Here is a 15,877-nt window from a genome sequence, read left to right on the forward strand (position 1 = left end):
TCATCTTCTCACTCCAGGCCGTGCAGGCCGATTGTTTTTGGTACAGGGAATCGGGTGAGAAAAAAACAGCAGGTGTTTGCCTTCAATATTTGTTTTATTTTAATTTTGTTACATCATGTACATTTGGTCTTGAATTTTCACAAAAAAATGAAAGTAGCAAAGAAAATTTTAAGAAAAAAAATCCACTAGATAGTAATGTAAGGGTTTGGTTTCAAATAATACTCAATCCAGTTTACAATTAAGGCCAAATCTTCAGACAGAAAAGTTAATGTTTTATTTGCTTCTTTTTCATAGAAAAAGAAAACACTGTAATGGCACTACAAAATTCTATTCATTGATTTACACTTGACGAGAATGCAAAAAATGTTGCTAATTAAGGCACACAATATTCATAGCTTGTGTAATGTAGTGGAGTAACAAAAAAAGGGGGGGAGGAGGAGAAAAAATACCTGTCAACTATACATCTATCATCCGAAAACATCATTGTTGTTGTTCATAGAAGGTTAAGAGCCTTCTGTTAAAAAAATATAAAAAAGTACAAAGAGTTCAAACAATAACAAGAATTAACAAAGTGAGTTGTTTTGAAGCAGGAATAAGTTAGGGTGGGAGTTAATGATTCAATACTAAACATCAGTCAATGGAGTAACTACCAATTTCTGACTTATCAAAAGTCGGACGGACATGAAATGCTGGGTTACATAAGGATGATTTTTGATAAGAGAAATTCTTCCATTCCACTAATGAAATGTGAAATGTTAGGCTCTTTGCTTCAATAGCATGCTATCACAAGTTAGGACATTACCCTGTGAGGTACCTAGCTGCACACAAGGGACAAATTCTAACCTCAGTTGGTACCTAATAGAAAGCTTGTTAAAATCTAAATAAATTAGTGCTCTCTTAAAATAAAATTACTAATAAGTTCTCAAAATCAGTACAACACAGTAGCAGATCAATTCTACAGGTTTGTTTAAGATGAAGCTTTAGTCCATATCTAAAACTGTAAAAATACATTTTCACATTAGAACTTCTGTTAAAAACAGATTTGATTATCATCATTCCAGCACATAGTTCCAGCACATGGTATGACTAGCCCCAATATGTATTGGTCACATTTCCAATCACAAAAAGGCATAAATTAACAGAGATCAGAAATACTGTTTCTTTGCCCTGCATCTATTACTGTTATCCCATTTTATCACTAGGGATGTGAAGGGAAAAAATGCACATTAAACAGAATTTACTCTTCACAACTACTGGAGTGATGATTGTAGATTGTAAGTCAAGAGTATCTCACATTCAGCACAATGGGATAGGATTCACAGCCTTGATATTTTTCTAATGATCAAGTCATATCAGCATGACTTAATACAACCACACAAACAAGTCTTGTAACCCCTCAAGGGAATATCAAGCAATTTAAGTTAAGTAAAGCTCAAATCCAAGTAATTAATACTTAAAAGCCATTAGAGTAGATTACATTAACACACCATTTACCAAATAAGGCACAGAACCTGGTATACACATTTTGATTTTAAATTTCTATGATATTAAACACAAGTGCCCTCTACCAAGACAAAGATATTGCTGTACTTCCACAGTTGAGTAGAGTTCAATGTAACAACATAAGCGGCAATTATGAAGGGGTGTTCATCTTCCTAAATGAGCTTAAAATTTAGTAAAAAAAAAAAAAAAAAAACACTGCTACAAGACATTTCCTTGACCTATCTAAGAAAGGCTAAGTTAAGTACATATCAAACCTGCTTAAAGGGTTGCAGTATTGGAGTGAAATTACTACCAATATTTAAAGTGAAGAAGCAATTTCAACACTCTTGACATGTACTTGCACATAGTGCAAACTAACAAACATGCAAACACAAGAAAGAAAACTTTTCATGTGAATTCAATATAGAATGTAACTGTATGAAAAAAAATCACAGTCAACTTAAGTTTTCAAAGACAGCAAAAAATAGTACATTGAAAAATATTTCTTGTGGTGAGCAAATTATTGTTGTTTGAGAATTTTTGAATCTTTAGACTGCTTTAATTCGTTTTACAGAGGCACATCACATCACAACTCATCAGTTTTAAGTACGCTTGGTCAACATTGAGCAGAAAAACCATCTATTAATGGAGGTAGATATTTTTAAATACAGATATGCTGCAGGAGTCGAATGAGTGACAAATTTCATTTCGATGATATTCTGAGATAAAGTATGTAGTTCTGTTGAGAGGAGACTAACACAAAATTTTACATTAATCCGGAATAGACAGGATTAAATATAGCCTGAACAAATAGGAACTTGTTACAAAATGAGGTAGCTACACCTTGCCATTGGTTTCGAACAGCTAGGAGGCAATTTGTCGAAGTCTCAGCAAATGCAAAACTTGAATTTGTTGAAGTAGAATTTGATCAAACTGATCACTTAAGAAACTTTAGTTACTTTCACAAAAAGTGATTGCTACCACCAAAAACAAAACAAAAAAAAAATAAAAAAAAAATGGAGAAGGGACGAAAGGTGGTTGGTAGAAGCCTGTAACTTAAGTATTTCTTGAAAGCTGGAATTAATCTTGTAACTTAAACACTTACACAAGTCTGTACATAACAGTGTATTCACGTACGGGCACAACATCATATATCACATTACTTATGATTTAGTAAATCAGAAAATAAATACACTTATTTAATGTTGCAAAAGACAGCAAATTCTTTCTATTTTCCTAAAATTTGAGTAAAACCCTGAATGCCAGAAATTACATCAATGTAAGACATTGCAACTGGCTATGATTGTAAAAGTTACTATGTTAGTTTTGTTAAAGTCATACTCAGAAAAGAATTTAAAGTGGACAAAAAGACAACTTAATCAGCTCTAAAATGCAACATCAGGAAGGATGTTAAATTTTCAAGGAGGTGTAACTCCTCAGCAGGAGCTACATTCTGAAAACATCCACATTAATTGTCCAAGGATTGCATCATAATTGTTATTTCTCGGAATGTTTGCCCCAACTTGCCCTGTACAGTTTGTCTTTTTAAAAGAAAAGATCGAATGGACTGTAAACTTTCATAACATTTAATACATTTGTTGTACCTGAAACAGACGTAAGTAAAATTAATAGTGAATTTGGACAAATAAATTGAGGATTACTGGAAACGAAGATACACACCTCTCTTCACGAGATATGTCAACACCAACTGTGCCAACAGGCGCTTGAACATTTGTTTTGATTAGTGATGAGAAGTTTCGTAAAATAAGACGCAGGGCATTGCATCCAACTGTCATATACCTGAAGAATAAAAACCAACAACATATTAACTTCTGCAGTAATATCCAAATGGGGAGTCACCTCTCAACTTATCAGCTGAACAATGCAGCTTTTGGGCAAAACTTGAAATTGAAACTATTACAAAGTTATCCCAGTTGAGCACATAACTATCTAAGAAAACAACATTTAAGACTTCCCACACCAGATAATTTTGCAAACTCTCAAAACTGGTGGGATCATTAGAGGACACCTTACAAAAGACCGAACAATCTTAACTTACTCTATAAACTTACATTTCATATTTACTTTGAAGGAGCTCATAAATAGGATTCAGCAATGAAACACACAAGTCTAGATTCCAAATAGACCTGGAAAAGAAAAAAAAAGGGGAAAATATTAGGAATAGGAACTGAGGATTTTCAACACAATAGAAAACACCACTAAAACTGTAAACATACGGTCGAAGAGTCAAGATGCCCAGTAGATCAACGACAATAGCAAGGTCATTCATTTCCAAAGCCGCATCAACAGCCACCTGGGACAGGTTAAAAAATACAGAAATTGTGAAAATTGACAATAGTTATTTGTCCGCCTGCCATACGAAAGGTTGCGTCATTTATATTACCTTCAGATCCTTATTATGCCATAGAGAGGAGATAATTTGTAAACTTCGATGTCTTCCATTCATTACAGTCATCATTGACTCATGTCCACGCATAATGGATGACAAGACTTCTGCTTCAGACAAATCCAAATATTGATGGTGCTGATAAAGATTAACAGATCGCTGGAGACGATTCTGTAAAATATGAAGGCGTTTTGCAATTATTAACAGCATGCAATTTGGGTATTATACCATAGAACTCGATGCTGATTATGACTAACCGGCAAAAAATCTTCCAGATCCAGGTTAGATGGCTTATCCATGGACATAGGAATGATATCTTCTAACTCGTCTTCCACATGATCGGGCCTTGGCCTTTCAAGAACATCAACACTGGAGGTTTCTTGCCTACGAAGGTTTTCATCTGAGACAACTTTGCTTCGGGGTGCTACCATAGGTAGAGCTCCTTTAGATGAAGGGGTGGTGCTGGAATTCTTTCCCAAGTAGGAGACCGGGATATCATTACCCAGGTTGAATCCTGGGGTGATGGAATGTTTTACATGAAAACCACTAGCTGAGGTATTATTATCAGTCATAGTGCTTATTTGTTTAATATTACCAGTGCTTGAACTATTGGCTACAGCACTGTTTCTATTTAAAGAACTAGACCGAGAGTGTCCAGCATTTGACCGGTTCAGAGCTGGTTCAGAGGGGCTGTGCCGTATGCTGCTGAGCCTGAAGGATAATATTCAAGTATTAATGAAATTTGTAGAGCGTCCCTAGAAAAAAGTATTTTACAGAATCACTCACTTTACAGGGAAATCATTATCAAATGAGGAATGTGACTCTTCTCTGTAACTGATTCGGTGAGCTGCAGAAGGAGTAGGAGAACTGCCTTTGGATCGTGCTGATCCAGAGAGAACTGGACTGTGTTTATCACTTTTGTGTCGAACGGGAGAAAGTTGAGATGGTCTAAACAGGAAAGAAAAATAACAAAACTCACATTGGCCCCACAATTATCCAACTGGTTGAAAAAGTTAAAAGCAGAGAGCAGTGGGTCACAAACCTTCGTTGCCTTGGCTGAGGCTCAGGAATTTGATCACCAAATGAATCATCTTGGGGCAAGATATGGATAGTTTGTGGTTGATAGTAGTCAGGCTCATTAGGATCGAGGCAGTCACCAGTCCCACTCATCAGCATTTGCTCAACAGGCTCTGGAGATTCACGAGCTGTTTTCACGGGTATCAGTGGTTGCAGTATTTGAGGCATTCCAATACCTGAAAATACCATCAACATCATTAATTTATTATCAAAAATACAATACACAAGAAAAAATATTTATGAAAAAATTGAAAACTCTTGTCAGCAGATATGAACACAAAGCATAGCTATGCTACTGAAGGAAAAAAAAATTACCTTCTTGCATTGTTAATGATGATGCATTTGAATGACTAGGGGAGTTTTGAGAAGCTGTTTACAGATGACACAAAAAAAATGAATGGGAGTTACTGAACAAAATGCACATGCACTAACAGTATATTAAATGAAACAAAAAAAAAATACAAGACATATAAAGGAAAGGGTATGGGTAAGGGTACAGTTATTAGTAAATACTAAAACACCAAAAAGCATTCAATCATACTTACCATCATCAACAGGAGCAGGGAAAGGTATGGGAGGGGGGCTGCGATTCACTGCAACATCACAATGTGTGCTGACTAAGAGGTGGGTCCAAACAAATTTTCAACGAGGGGGAGCAAACAAGGTGATCAGAGTGACTTGAGGGAATGGAAAGTCATGATAACTATACATCAGGGAGTGGTGTGAACAGTAAACATAACAGTCAGGTCACAAGGCAGCTAATTCTACAAAGCTCCTCATCACTCAGAACATTGAGGTGAACTGACAAAACTAACACAAAACAAACATGACTACAGGTAAAATGTAAATAGATACTAAAAAAATGTTACTGAACTACAAAGGGCAATATGACCTACATTATTTTACATCAAACCAGTGAACTTACATGATCTGTTAGGCTGAAAAATAGCTTCATAGTCCTTCACATCCAATATGTGAGAAGATGATTCATCTTCTGGATCAGTCTCAGATCTTTCTGCTTCATCAATTGTGCGAACACTCATACTGTTAGAAAAAAATCCAAACATTTCTTGTTTATAAAAAGTTAAGTTTGAAGAATTTCAAAAATTTCAAGAAGGCAGTTGGACTTACGGAGGCTTTGTCATATTGAGCTGTGTTTCCTTACTAAAACTCTTCCTAGAACTTTGACCATGGCGAAAGGGTGATGAGTTGATTGCATCATTGGGAGAAAGGACTGGTCCACCAAAAGGCTGAACTTTTTTCAGATCAACAACAAATAAAGAAACATTCATCATGTGGAATGAAGCACCAATCTAACAAAAAGAAAACAAAAAATTAATGGTGGGAAAAATAGACAATTATTATAGACATCAAAAAATTGTTTTTCTTACCAGTTGGTTTTGGGCTGTAGCAATATCTGCTACTTTACCCCATCCGACAGGTAAGGAATCATACAGTCTAGAAGGTTCCCAGCCAAAAACTCTTAAACATTCTTGAGATGCGGCAAAAAGACATTCTCCTCCTTGACTGAAGTAAAGACACCTTTCGAAGAGAGGAAAATAGGTTAGCACAAACATTTTGAAAGAAGACCATTTACCCAAATAACATCATACCTTATTGCACCACCATCTCTCTCTGTTGCTGACACAAGTTGGAAGTTTTCAAGGTCCCAAAAGTTAACAGAGCGTCCAGCACTTCCTGATGCAAGTAGAAATTCATGAGGATGAAATTCCACTGATGTTACAGCCCCTGAATGCTCTGAAAATTCTTTTAACACCTTTCCTGCACGGATGTCCCATAGCTGTGGGTACAAAAAGGGAAAGTAAATTAATGGACATAATAGGTACAAATACAAAACTAACTACAACACTGAACTACTAAAACATACTCTGACAACCCCTTCCTCTCCTCCCGAGGCAATCCACTGTCCATCAGGGCTGAATTTAAGGCTGTTGACAGCAAGTTTATGACCATAGGTGAAGATGCAACCTTTTCGTCTAATATCCCAGAGCTGTAAAGAATTGAAGGGAAACAAATTAATTCAGTACCAAGCATAAAATAGGAACTTGATAATATTATGGTTAAAAAAGTTACCTTTATGCTTGCATCTGTAGAGCCTGATGCAAGGAAATCTCCATAAGGATGAAAGTCCATACAACGAATAGAAGATTTATGTCCAGTTAATGTTCGGACGATTTTGACTGCTTCTAAGTCCCAAATTTTGAGTGCCCCAGTCTGCGACCCTGCGCAGACTAGTTCCTCAGTGTGCCCAAATCTAACACATTCTACTGGTGTGGTGTGTCCGCTGAGACTCTGCAAAAATGTAAAAATTGGACTTGTAAAGCAGTTGTATAATTAACTTGGAGTGGAAAAATCTATCTCCATTGAAGAGCACTTACAATAATACAGTTGTGCTTTCCAACAGCCCATAGATTCACTTTCTTGTCATCGCCTCCAGTAACTAGCACTCGGCCAGATTTATGGCCAAGCGCAAGGCAATTGACATTGGCACCATGTGCCACAAAGTCCTCTGGAAATTAAAAGACACTAAATAGGAAAATGTTTCAAATACAAATGCTGTGAGAGAAAGCAGGAAAAGAGTTCTGAATAAACAAGGCCAAGCGGACCAGACATGTTTGTTTACAAGGACACATTCTCAAGTTCGAACCAGAGAGTCAATGGACAGTAAAAATGGGCACTATCTGGTCTAAAATAGAATCATGGAAAACTAATAATTCACCAGAATAAAATGACTCATTATCAAAGACAACTAAACTCTCAGAAGCAACATCAGATTACAAGGTTAATGAGACAAGTTACAAACTCCATAATCTACATTAGCCCATTCAAGTGGAAAAGGAAACGTCAGAAAGTAAAACAACACGAATCTGTTCGTTTACAAAACAAAGAATATCACATAACCTAACAAAGGTTATAAAAATGGTATGTTGATGAATCAGGGCATTTGTCACAGGGTTAGGGTAACTTACGAAGTTTCCAGGATCGCTTCGTTGATACAGCCATGATGCTAAGTTCTCCAACATTAGAGTAGTTTACAGGGTTAGAGGTTTTGTCTTTTTCCTGGACATACTAAATTGATAACTTATTCAGGATATAATGGAAAAGTTAAAAACAGCTGCTGTGTGCCCATCTGCACAGCACTAGACTGTGTTTAACAAGTGCTGCCAACTTCAAGGCCAACACCAAGTTGACCGTGTACCACACCAACTGTGCGACAAACGCATCTGAGCCTCCAGGAAAAGTTACTTCTATCACATGAAAAATTGCAAATTTCGGAGAGTTACTGAAAAAAATGTGCCAAATTCAAGTGTGGTAGATATGCAATGCATAATTTACATACACTCCAAAGGGCGGCCCGCTAGCCGGTAGTTCCCCTTCCACATGTTTCCAAAAATGATTCACTTGAAAAAAAAAAAACCTTGAAAGAGAAGAAAGGGGGAAAGGGAAAACAAGAGACAGAAACAATGGGCTGAGAGGAGTATCAATTTTAATGTTTAATACATGATAAAAACTAAATACAGGGATGTACAATTGTTAGCTTGCTAAAAATCATTATGCCGACTCTAAACAACATTATCACAAGTTTGAAAAAATAAGACCACAAAAAATAAAAACAGACCAGGTTCTGATACATTTCAGTCTCATTTAAAAGAAATAGACCACAAGTTTTTTTTTTTTTTTTAAATAACACCACAAAAAAATAAAAACAGCCCAGCCTCTGATAGGATTTGGAACAGATTATGACAAAAGAGCAGCTAATGCATCAAAAAATTTAGATCTATCTTCAGTTTTTAACTTCATAACAGAGGAATCAAAATAATCAAGCTGGGCCCGTGCATTAGTCTTTTCAGCTGCTTGCTCAAATGCTTTTCCAAAAAAGTTCTTGGGTGAGTCTTCGGCAACAGGTGGTATACCAACAACCAGGCAGGTTCCCTCCTCCACATTGAGTGGAGCTGAAACAATGAGAGGCAAATTTGTTGCCTTCTTTGTCTTCAACATTACGTAGGCTTGTAATATAAACTGAGCTAATGATATTAATGTGTGAGGGTGAGAAAATAGCCGAGCATTTAGAGCTCCCTGCGGACAAAGCATAGATGAATGAATTCAATTTTTCATGACTTAATTACAGTAAGACGTGGTAAATTTGAAGCATTCATACTTCCTGAATGATGAAGTAAAGGAATGGACCAGCAGATACCACCATTTGCATATCAAGAGCACTCTGAACCATTTTAAATATACTGATTAGCATTTGTTTGGCTTTTTCAATACCATCTTCTAGCAGGTGCTTTTTTGACCTAAACCAATTCAATAATGTTAGTATCTCAAACATCTTAAAACAATAATTTAGATAAATGGAGGAAAAAATACTTTGATAATGCATCCATGGCTTCCACAAAACAGTCTTGTGCCGATCTCTCTCTTGACTAAAACAATGAAGTATTATGAAAATTGTGCTTGAAATATAGTAACTTAAAAACATCAACAATAATTTAATGTTTTACTTACAGTTGATTCCAATAATGCAAGCATTGAGTACACAACATCAGAGGCACAAAATTTATTCCTAAAACCATGTTGTAGAATGAAGCTTGCAAAGACCAGCTGATCTAAATTGTATTTATCAGCCAATTTCTCTATCATGGAATGAAACTCCTGCCTTAAAACCATATCCATAGCACAGTAATTTTGACGACTTTGAATTAAAGGCAATCTGAAAACAGAAATTATGATTCCTTTAAAATTGATCAACACTTGCGCTAACAGTTGAGTAGATGAAATTCCTACCCCATGTCCACAAGAAGCTCATGGAGCTTACGCTCCCCCTTCAGAGTCCACAGTTTAAGCTTACAAGCAGAATACATCGAATGTCTTAAACTTGCTTCAACAGTCCAATGACGGTAGAGTGCTAGTTGAAGACTGACGTGGAGTTAAAGAAAATGTGACAAATATAACCAGCACTTTGTTCTGAGTAACGAAAAAAATAAAGGGTAAGGTCATAAAGGATACTCCTTGATATATGATATCCGAGCAACAGTAACAGGGGCAGCAGATGCCTCTGTTGGTTCTTCCTCCATATTGTGATTAAGCTTTGATACATAGCCTTGTAAGGTTCCGGTCTCCAAAACATACTGTTGCTTTTCTACTTTACCCAATAAGTACTGTTCTGTCACTCCAACAATGGCACACCTGTGAAGAAAACAGAATCCTATCAAGGTGCATATTCAAACTATGCAAATGTATTCCAAATTGCACAATTACCAGAGTAAATCTGCATTATCTTTGGAAAGGCAGTGGGCAAGCTCAAACATTTGTACAGCACTCTGGAAGGTAACAGAAAGAAAATATTCACAGCATTCACTCAAAACCTTTCGTCATGAGACCCACCCTGATCTGTCACAATAGAGGACCAAAATAAATTATACTTACAGATTTTCCATAATAGCTAAACTGAGTGTAATTGAAAACTATTCTATTGCGTTTATCATTCCACAACCGCTGATCTCTGCGCTTCAAAATTGCTTCCTCGCTCATTCGCATTCTTTTTGCAGCTCTGGACTCTTCAGGATCTGATTCTTCTCCAGAGTTTTCATCGTCTTCATCATCTGACTAAGAGACACAAATTGCACAGAGGATTAAACTGAGAATACAAAGAAAATTCTCCTTAGATTGGGCCACATGTTGACAAACACTCACATCTTCCCGAAACACATCATCGAAATCAGGGATTCCCTCATCGGGATCAGCTTTGCCAATTATCCGTACCTGAACAGAAACAAAAAACATAAAATAGAAACTACAGACAGAGCTTGAAAATAAAACCTTGCACTTCAATTCAATCCAATGGTCAAGAGAACTAAGCGTACTTACTTGAGAGCTGCTAAACACATTACAGAGATCAGTTGGACGATGGCTATCCAACAAAAAGAAAATTACACTGTCCTCTGGTTCAAGCAGTTCAACTATGTCAACAGTTCCTCCACAGTTCACAAGAACAACAAATTTCACCTGTTGAGATAAAAGGTATGCAGTAGAAATCAATTCTATGCCATAAACTTTATGTAACATGTCCCATTGAAGGGCCAGCGATATGGATGTTTTGAATATACAAACCTCTTCACAATTTTCTTCATATGCTTGACGAAGTTCTTGGACACCAGATACAGGCACTACAGTAAATAGTATTGAGTCGCATCGAAACAGGTACTGAAGAATGCGCACTGCACATATTGCGTCAATGTCGTAATTGACAAATAGGAGCACTCTCTGAAGGCAAAGAGAGAATAATGGTTTCAAGCTAACATTTCAGGGAGAACAAACGATTAAAAATATGGATACAATGAACGAGAGGTATTAGACACATCTATAAAGAACAACACCAATTTAAGACAGGTTAAGGGTTTCTATGAAGGATGTTAAGAACGTCACTTGGCACTCGACATCATGGATCATAAAACATCAACAGAAACAAATAAAGGCTCAAGAAATTGCAATTGAACTTACGGATCCATTGACAAGATTATAAAAACCCTCAACGATATTTTCTATGTACATTTTTCATTTGACAACACGGACGATTAGCATGAATGGGATATAACAGATGACTTCAACAACAGAACAGACGGCGGATCTGGCGCCAAAATGACAATGACCTACCTCCCCTCCCCCTGTCCTCCCCTTCCCCACCCGTTCCCTCTACCTTCGCACCCTTCACCTCCCTTCGCACGCCAGAACACACGGGAGACTGTGGTGCATTTCTCCGTGATGCCCCCAAAAAGTGCGGCGACGACGACATGAAAACGATTTCGAGGCAGTCTCGTACGGATACGGTATACGAGAGCAGGTAGCTCTTCGGTGACTTTTGAGTTCCTCAAAACTTTTTTAACTTCTTTTTTTCCAGGGGGGTCCGTGAGATGTGGCAACACTGGCAACGCTGCCCGAGAGAGAGGGAACGTACGAACACCCCGTCTACCTTAGTCTACCTGTTCGTCTGTCTCTCTTGCTCACCAGCACCTTTCCTCTTCCAGCACCGTGGAACACCGCACCCACCTAACGGCACCTTTGGAGGAACCGAACCGAGCAATGAACTGGACACTGGACCTGTAGGCGTAGGCAATCTGTTCGTTCCGATCATCAATGGAAGTGAATGAGTTAAAAATTATCTGAGTCTAAAGAAATTTGTCCCTGAAAACTGCGAAACGAAGCTGGTTCCCTGATCAGTGCACTTCCAGAGAATGTGCCACTGATTACTAGAAATCCCTAGGTATGCAAGGTGTCAACTCGGATTTGTTTTAAAATGAAGTTTTTGAATGCAGCTACAACAGCGTCTCATATTCGCTATGCTTTTTGTTGTCTTGAATAGCTAAATGGAAGCACTGCCACAGCTCTAAGGTAAAATCAACAGGTGTGCCGGCTAGTGGTTCTATATTCGCTTAGTGCTTGTTGGTCTGCTTGACCAATTTTCCCTACGCTTACAGTAATTTTTCCCGCTTTGTCTTTCAGATAGATAATTCTAGTGTCTATGTGCTCACAAAAAAGAAATGGCACAAATAATTTCAGCAGCGAGACGCAAAGTTAAAGGCCGAGGGGGGAATTATGAGGATCTTGATGGCCATGTCGATCCAGCTCCTCACTCTCCACCAGATTCCTTACGGAGTGAACAGGGTGCTCAGCATTCAATTTATGGAGGCGATGATAGCAATGATCTCCTTGGCCAAGAAATTGAAATGACATCAGTATCTGTGGTGCCTGACGGTAGGCCTTTACTTGTTTGCTTTTGTAAAATGTTTAATTTTTTCTGAGCCAGGATATTTTTTCCAAAATAATTATTTAATTGCCACTACAGTATTTTATTCTTTACAATCCAGATACCTTTACTGTAACCCAAGCAGTAAATGCATTTGGGTTTGGAAAATTTCAAGTACAATTATCACTATTTACTGGACTGTGCTGGATGGCGGATTCTATGGAAATGACCATTTTAAGTATACTTTCACCTGCTCTTCATTGTGAATGGCATATAACACGGTATCAGCAAGCTCTCACAACAACTGTAAGTTCACATTTTTGTGAATAATTATTTGGGAATGCACCTGTCTCGAGATAAAAATGGAATTATTTTTCTCCTTTTCAGGTTGTATTTCTGGGGATGATGCTTAGCTCTACCTTTTGGGGTAATGTGAGTGACCGATATGGCAGAAAAAAGGTAAATTGATTTATTGCCTCATATCCTTTGTAATTAATTTTGTTGGATGTCCCTCATTGAGTTGCATATCAACCTTTTTTTCTTTTCTTGTTCCTATATAGGCGCTTACAATGTGTGCTGTCCTTCTTTTCTACTATGGGCTCTTGAGCTCTTTAGCACCTAATTTTCTTTGGATTCTCTTTCTACGAGGGCTTGTTGGTTTTGCCATTGGCTGTGTACCCCAATCGTAAGCTTAGCTCTACTTTTTGCATTTTATCAAGATACACAATGTTCTATTTGCACTTAATTGACGTTACTTCTTACAGTGTGACACTTTATGCCGAGTTCCTGCCTACAAAACAGAGGGCTAAATGTGTAGTTCTGCTTGATGTGAGTTACTAGTACAGTATATCTAGGTATTTTGAAATTTGATTTACAAAAAATGATTTAACACATTTTATTTTATCATCTTCAGTGCTTTTGGGCACTAGGTGCTTGCTTTGAAGTTCTTTTAGCTTTGTTGGTGATGCCCACTATGGGGTGGCAATGGCTATTGGCTCTGTCAACCACACCTCTTTTGGTATTTGCGTGCATCTGCCCTGTGAGTTCATTTTGGCTTTTCATCCACGTAAATAAATAAATATGATATACTTTCATGCATAATTTGTTGTCAATCATATCTGATCAAAATTTATGTTTTGCAGTGGCTTCCTGAAAGTGCTCGCTATCATGTTGCTTCAGGACAGCCAGACAAAGCCTTAGAAACGTTGCAAAAGGTAATTGAAGGCGAGCAGCAACAATTTTTGATTGTGAACAGAAATATTTGAGCATGACATTTATTTACAGGTTGCTAAAGACAATGGGAAACCAATGCTATTAGGTCGTCTTGTTGTGGATGATGCTAGTATGGGACGGCGAGGCCGTATAAGAGATCTTCTTGGAGCTGAACTACGACGAACATCACTCCTTTTGTGGTTTATATGGTGATTAAAAAATGTATTTAAGCTCATTACAAACATGATAAATCTTCAAGTCATGAAGCAATTATATTTTCTTTAATATTTAGGATGGCATGTGCATTTTGTTACTACGGCGTGGTGCTGATGACAACAGAATTGTTTGAGGCCTCTGCCAATCGATGTGCTTCTGATGGAGGATCTTTCTCAAGTCAAATTAAGCCTGTTGAAACTTGCTCTGCTGATTGTAAGGAACTTACTACAACTGATTACATCGACCTTCTGTGGACTACCTTGGCAGAATTTCCTGGTGAGCAAGTCTGGGATTCATTCTAGTGTGTAATGTACAGTGTAAACTACATACTTGTAGTGTTAATATTGTGTTTTCACTTTATTTGAAGGGATTTTTGCCACAATATTTGTAATTGAACGCTTTGGACGCAAACGTACTATGGCTGTGCAATTTGTTATATTTGCTGTTTGTATTTACTTCTTGCTGATCTGCAGTGCTGAGTATGTACTCTCCCAATTTCATACCTTGTAATTAGGTAGATTCAGAGCCTCTGAGGTAAACACGCCCCGTATTGTCTTACTCACTTTCCCTTTACATGTTTAAATGCAGACGAAGCTTTTTAACAGCTATGCTGTTTATGGCCCGAGGAATCATAGCTGGGGTTTTCCAAGCAGCATATGTGTACACCCCTGAAGTAAGTTGCTACTACACCATGAACTTAGTGTATGTTTACTTGTTTTCCCATAAAGTATCCCTCTAGTGATTTTTTTAAAAAAAATTTTGCCTTGCAGGTGTACCCAACCCCTTTGCGTGCAGTAGGTGTTGGAAGCTGCAGTGCTATGGCTCGCCTTGGTGCTATGGTCACACCCTATGTAGCCCAGGTATATCATCATCAATTCAATTTGTTATTTATTTGCCCTGTCAATACTAAAACCCAATTCTCTATCAGGTCTTGTTAAATTCATCACTCCCATTGGCCATGACCGTTTATGGACTAGCAGCTCTGCTGGCAGCAGTTGCTTGTTTCTTGCTCCCAATTGAAACCAAGGGGAAAGAAATGAAGGAATCTGTAAGTGGACCTCAATTGCATAGGCCTCAACCCACACAGCCAACTACTGCTTCTCAGTAGGTTACTAGACAAGAAATTCTATTTATGTAACTGTTTTTGTTATTGTTAATTTTTGCTTCTAGTTTATACTTTTTGTTAATATTTTGTGTATGTACCTTTGCACCACTTTCAAATAATTAGATAATACGACTAAGTACTTTTAGTATAAATGTTGCGGGCTGCAGACATTATTTTTTGTATCCTTAATTTGCTAAAAACTTTCCTGATAGTGTGATGTATTTTATTACCATGACGTCATTAGTAAGTGACATTTTGTGCACCAAAGACTGATGTGATTTTTGACTGTTTGTTTAGCGGAGGGCCTTGAAGCTCGATTTGTGTTTCAAGTAGTTTGCCAAAATTAATTATAAATCGCATTCTTGTCTGTCCTGAAGAGTAATCTTCATCTGTCCCTTTTGACTACAATCTGTTGTTTTAGTGTTTTTGTTTTGTGGGTATCATTTCACTTGTAACAGCTTTTTATCACATTTTTGCCAAATACCCATTTTTTATTATTTATTTATTTATTACTATCTATGGTCGTGCTTACCACTATCCACAAAAATGAAATAAAGATACTCAAATGCTGCTTTGTTGTTTTTTTTTGTTTTTGTTTTTTTCAATGAAG

At 37.3% G+C, this 15,877-nt stretch overlaps 3 protein-coding genes across 6 annotated transcripts; 1 reads left to right on the forward strand and 2 right to left on the reverse strand.

The window, feature by feature from the left end:
- Positions 1-75: 75 nt before the first annotated feature.
- On the reverse strand, positions 76-8,165 carry LOC117642153 (katanin p80 WD40 repeat-containing subunit B1). 4 transcript variants are annotated; one of them, XM_034380043.1, is made up of 19 exons: positions 7,957-8,165; positions 7,366-7,496; positions 7,061-7,279; positions 6,855-6,977; positions 6,580-6,767; positions 6,358-6,508; positions 6,098-6,279; positions 5,892-6,010; positions 5,512-5,559; positions 5,282-5,335; positions 4,932-5,142; positions 4,676-4,837; positions 4,485-4,600; positions 4,147-4,403; positions 3,887-4,060; positions 3,720-3,796; positions 3,555-3,629; positions 3,163-3,282; positions 76-3,086 (listed from the first exon to the last, which is right to left on the reverse strand). In XM_034380043.1, exons 1-19 carry the CDS (start codon positions 7,988-7,990, stop codon positions 2,951-2,953), a joined length of 2,577 nt encoding a protein of 858 aa, XP_034235934.1. In that variant the 5' UTR covers positions 7,991-8,165; the 3' UTR covers positions 76-2,950. The 4 variants fall into 4 exon arrangements, with proteins under 4 accessions (XP_034235934.1, XP_034235932.1, XP_034235933.1 ...); XM_034380041.1 differs by having other exon boundaries at positions 4,147-4,600; XM_034380042.1 differs by lacking the exon at positions 5,282-5,335 and having other exon boundaries at positions 4,147-4,600.
- A 292-nt stretch (positions 8,166-8,457) lies between these two features.
- Positions 8,458-11,636, reverse strand: LOC117642140 (cell division control protein 45 homolog). The gene is made up of 12 exons (XM_034380022.1): positions 11,492-11,636; positions 11,102-11,254; positions 10,859-10,996; positions 10,685-10,753; positions 10,418-10,597; positions 10,250-10,311; positions 9,998-10,177; positions 9,776-9,907; positions 9,497-9,701; positions 9,359-9,414; positions 9,147-9,285; positions 8,458-9,064 (listed from the first exon to the last, which is right to left on the reverse strand). Exons 1-12 carry the CDS (start codon positions 11,540-11,542, stop codon positions 8,726-8,728), a joined length of 1,704 nt encoding a protein of 567 aa, XP_034235913.1. The 5' UTR covers positions 11,543-11,636; the 3' UTR covers positions 8,458-8,725.
- A 196-nt stretch (positions 11,637-11,832) lies between these two features.
- On the forward strand, positions 11,833-15,838 carry LOC117642073 (synaptic vesicle 2-related protein). The gene is made up of 16 exons (XM_034379887.1): positions 11,833-11,941; positions 12,016-12,251; positions 12,351-12,379; positions 12,491-12,742; positions 12,856-13,040; positions 13,122-13,193; positions 13,295-13,419; positions 13,499-13,562; positions 13,648-13,773; positions 13,877-13,948; positions 14,019-14,155; positions 14,239-14,438; positions 14,530-14,641; positions 14,751-14,835; positions 14,933-15,022; positions 15,091-15,838. The coding sequence occupies exons 4-16, from the start codon at positions 12,529-12,531 to the stop codon at positions 15,268-15,270; spliced, it is 1,662 nt and encodes a 553-aa protein (XP_034235778.1). The 5' UTR covers positions 11,833-11,941; positions 12,016-12,251; positions 12,351-12,379; positions 12,491-12,528; the 3' UTR covers positions 15,271-15,838.
- Positions 15,839-15,877: the final 39 nt, after the last annotated feature.

The sequence above is a fragment of the Thrips palmi genome, unplaced genomic scaffold (genome assembly GCF_012932325.1).
Source record: "Thrips palmi isolate BJ-2018 unplaced genomic scaffold, TpBJ-2018v1 HiC_scaffold_16, whole genome shotgun sequence".
Lineage (NCBI taxonomy): Eukaryota > Metazoa > Arthropoda > Insecta > Thysanoptera > Thripidae > Thrips > Thrips palmi.

Bases quoted from the DNA above. Each gene is read 5' to 3' on its own strand.
- LOC117642153 (XM_034380041.1), bottom strand. From the start codon at position 7,990: ATGGCTGTATCAACGAAGCGATCCTGGAAACTTC. The intron at 5,336-5,511 runs GTAAGTATGATT...ATCTGTAAACAG, and splicing joins CCCTGCTCCTGTTGATGATG to CTTCTCAAAACTCCCCTAGT. The intron at 3,797-3,886 runs GTAATATAAATG...AACCTGTCCCAG, and splicing joins GGCATAATAAGGATCTGAAG to GTGGCTGTTGATGCGGCTTT.
- LOC117642140 (XM_034380022.1), bottom strand. From the start codon at position 11,542: ATGTACATAGAAAATATCGTTGAGGGTTTTTATAATCTTGTCAATGGA. The intron at 10,997-11,101 runs GTTTGTATATTC...TTATCTCAACAG, and splicing joins ATGAAGAAAATTGTGAAGAG to GTGAAATTTGTTGTTCTTGT. The intron at 9,702-9,775 runs GTAGGAATTTCA...TTCTGTTTTCAG, and splicing joins GAGCTTCTTGTGGACATGGG to ATTGCCTTTAATTCAAAGTC.
- LOC117642073 (XM_034379887.1), top strand. From the start codon at position 12,529: ATGGCACAAATAATTTCAGCAGCGAGACGCAAAGTTAAAGGCCGAGGG. The intron at 14,836-14,932 runs GTAAGTTGCTAC...TTTGCCTTGCAG, and splicing joins CATATGTGTACACCCCTGAA to GTGTACCCAACCCCTTTGCG. The intron at 15,023-15,090 runs GTATATCATCAT...ATTCTCTATCAG, and splicing joins TCACACCCTATGTAGCCCAG to GTCTTGTTAAATTCATCACT.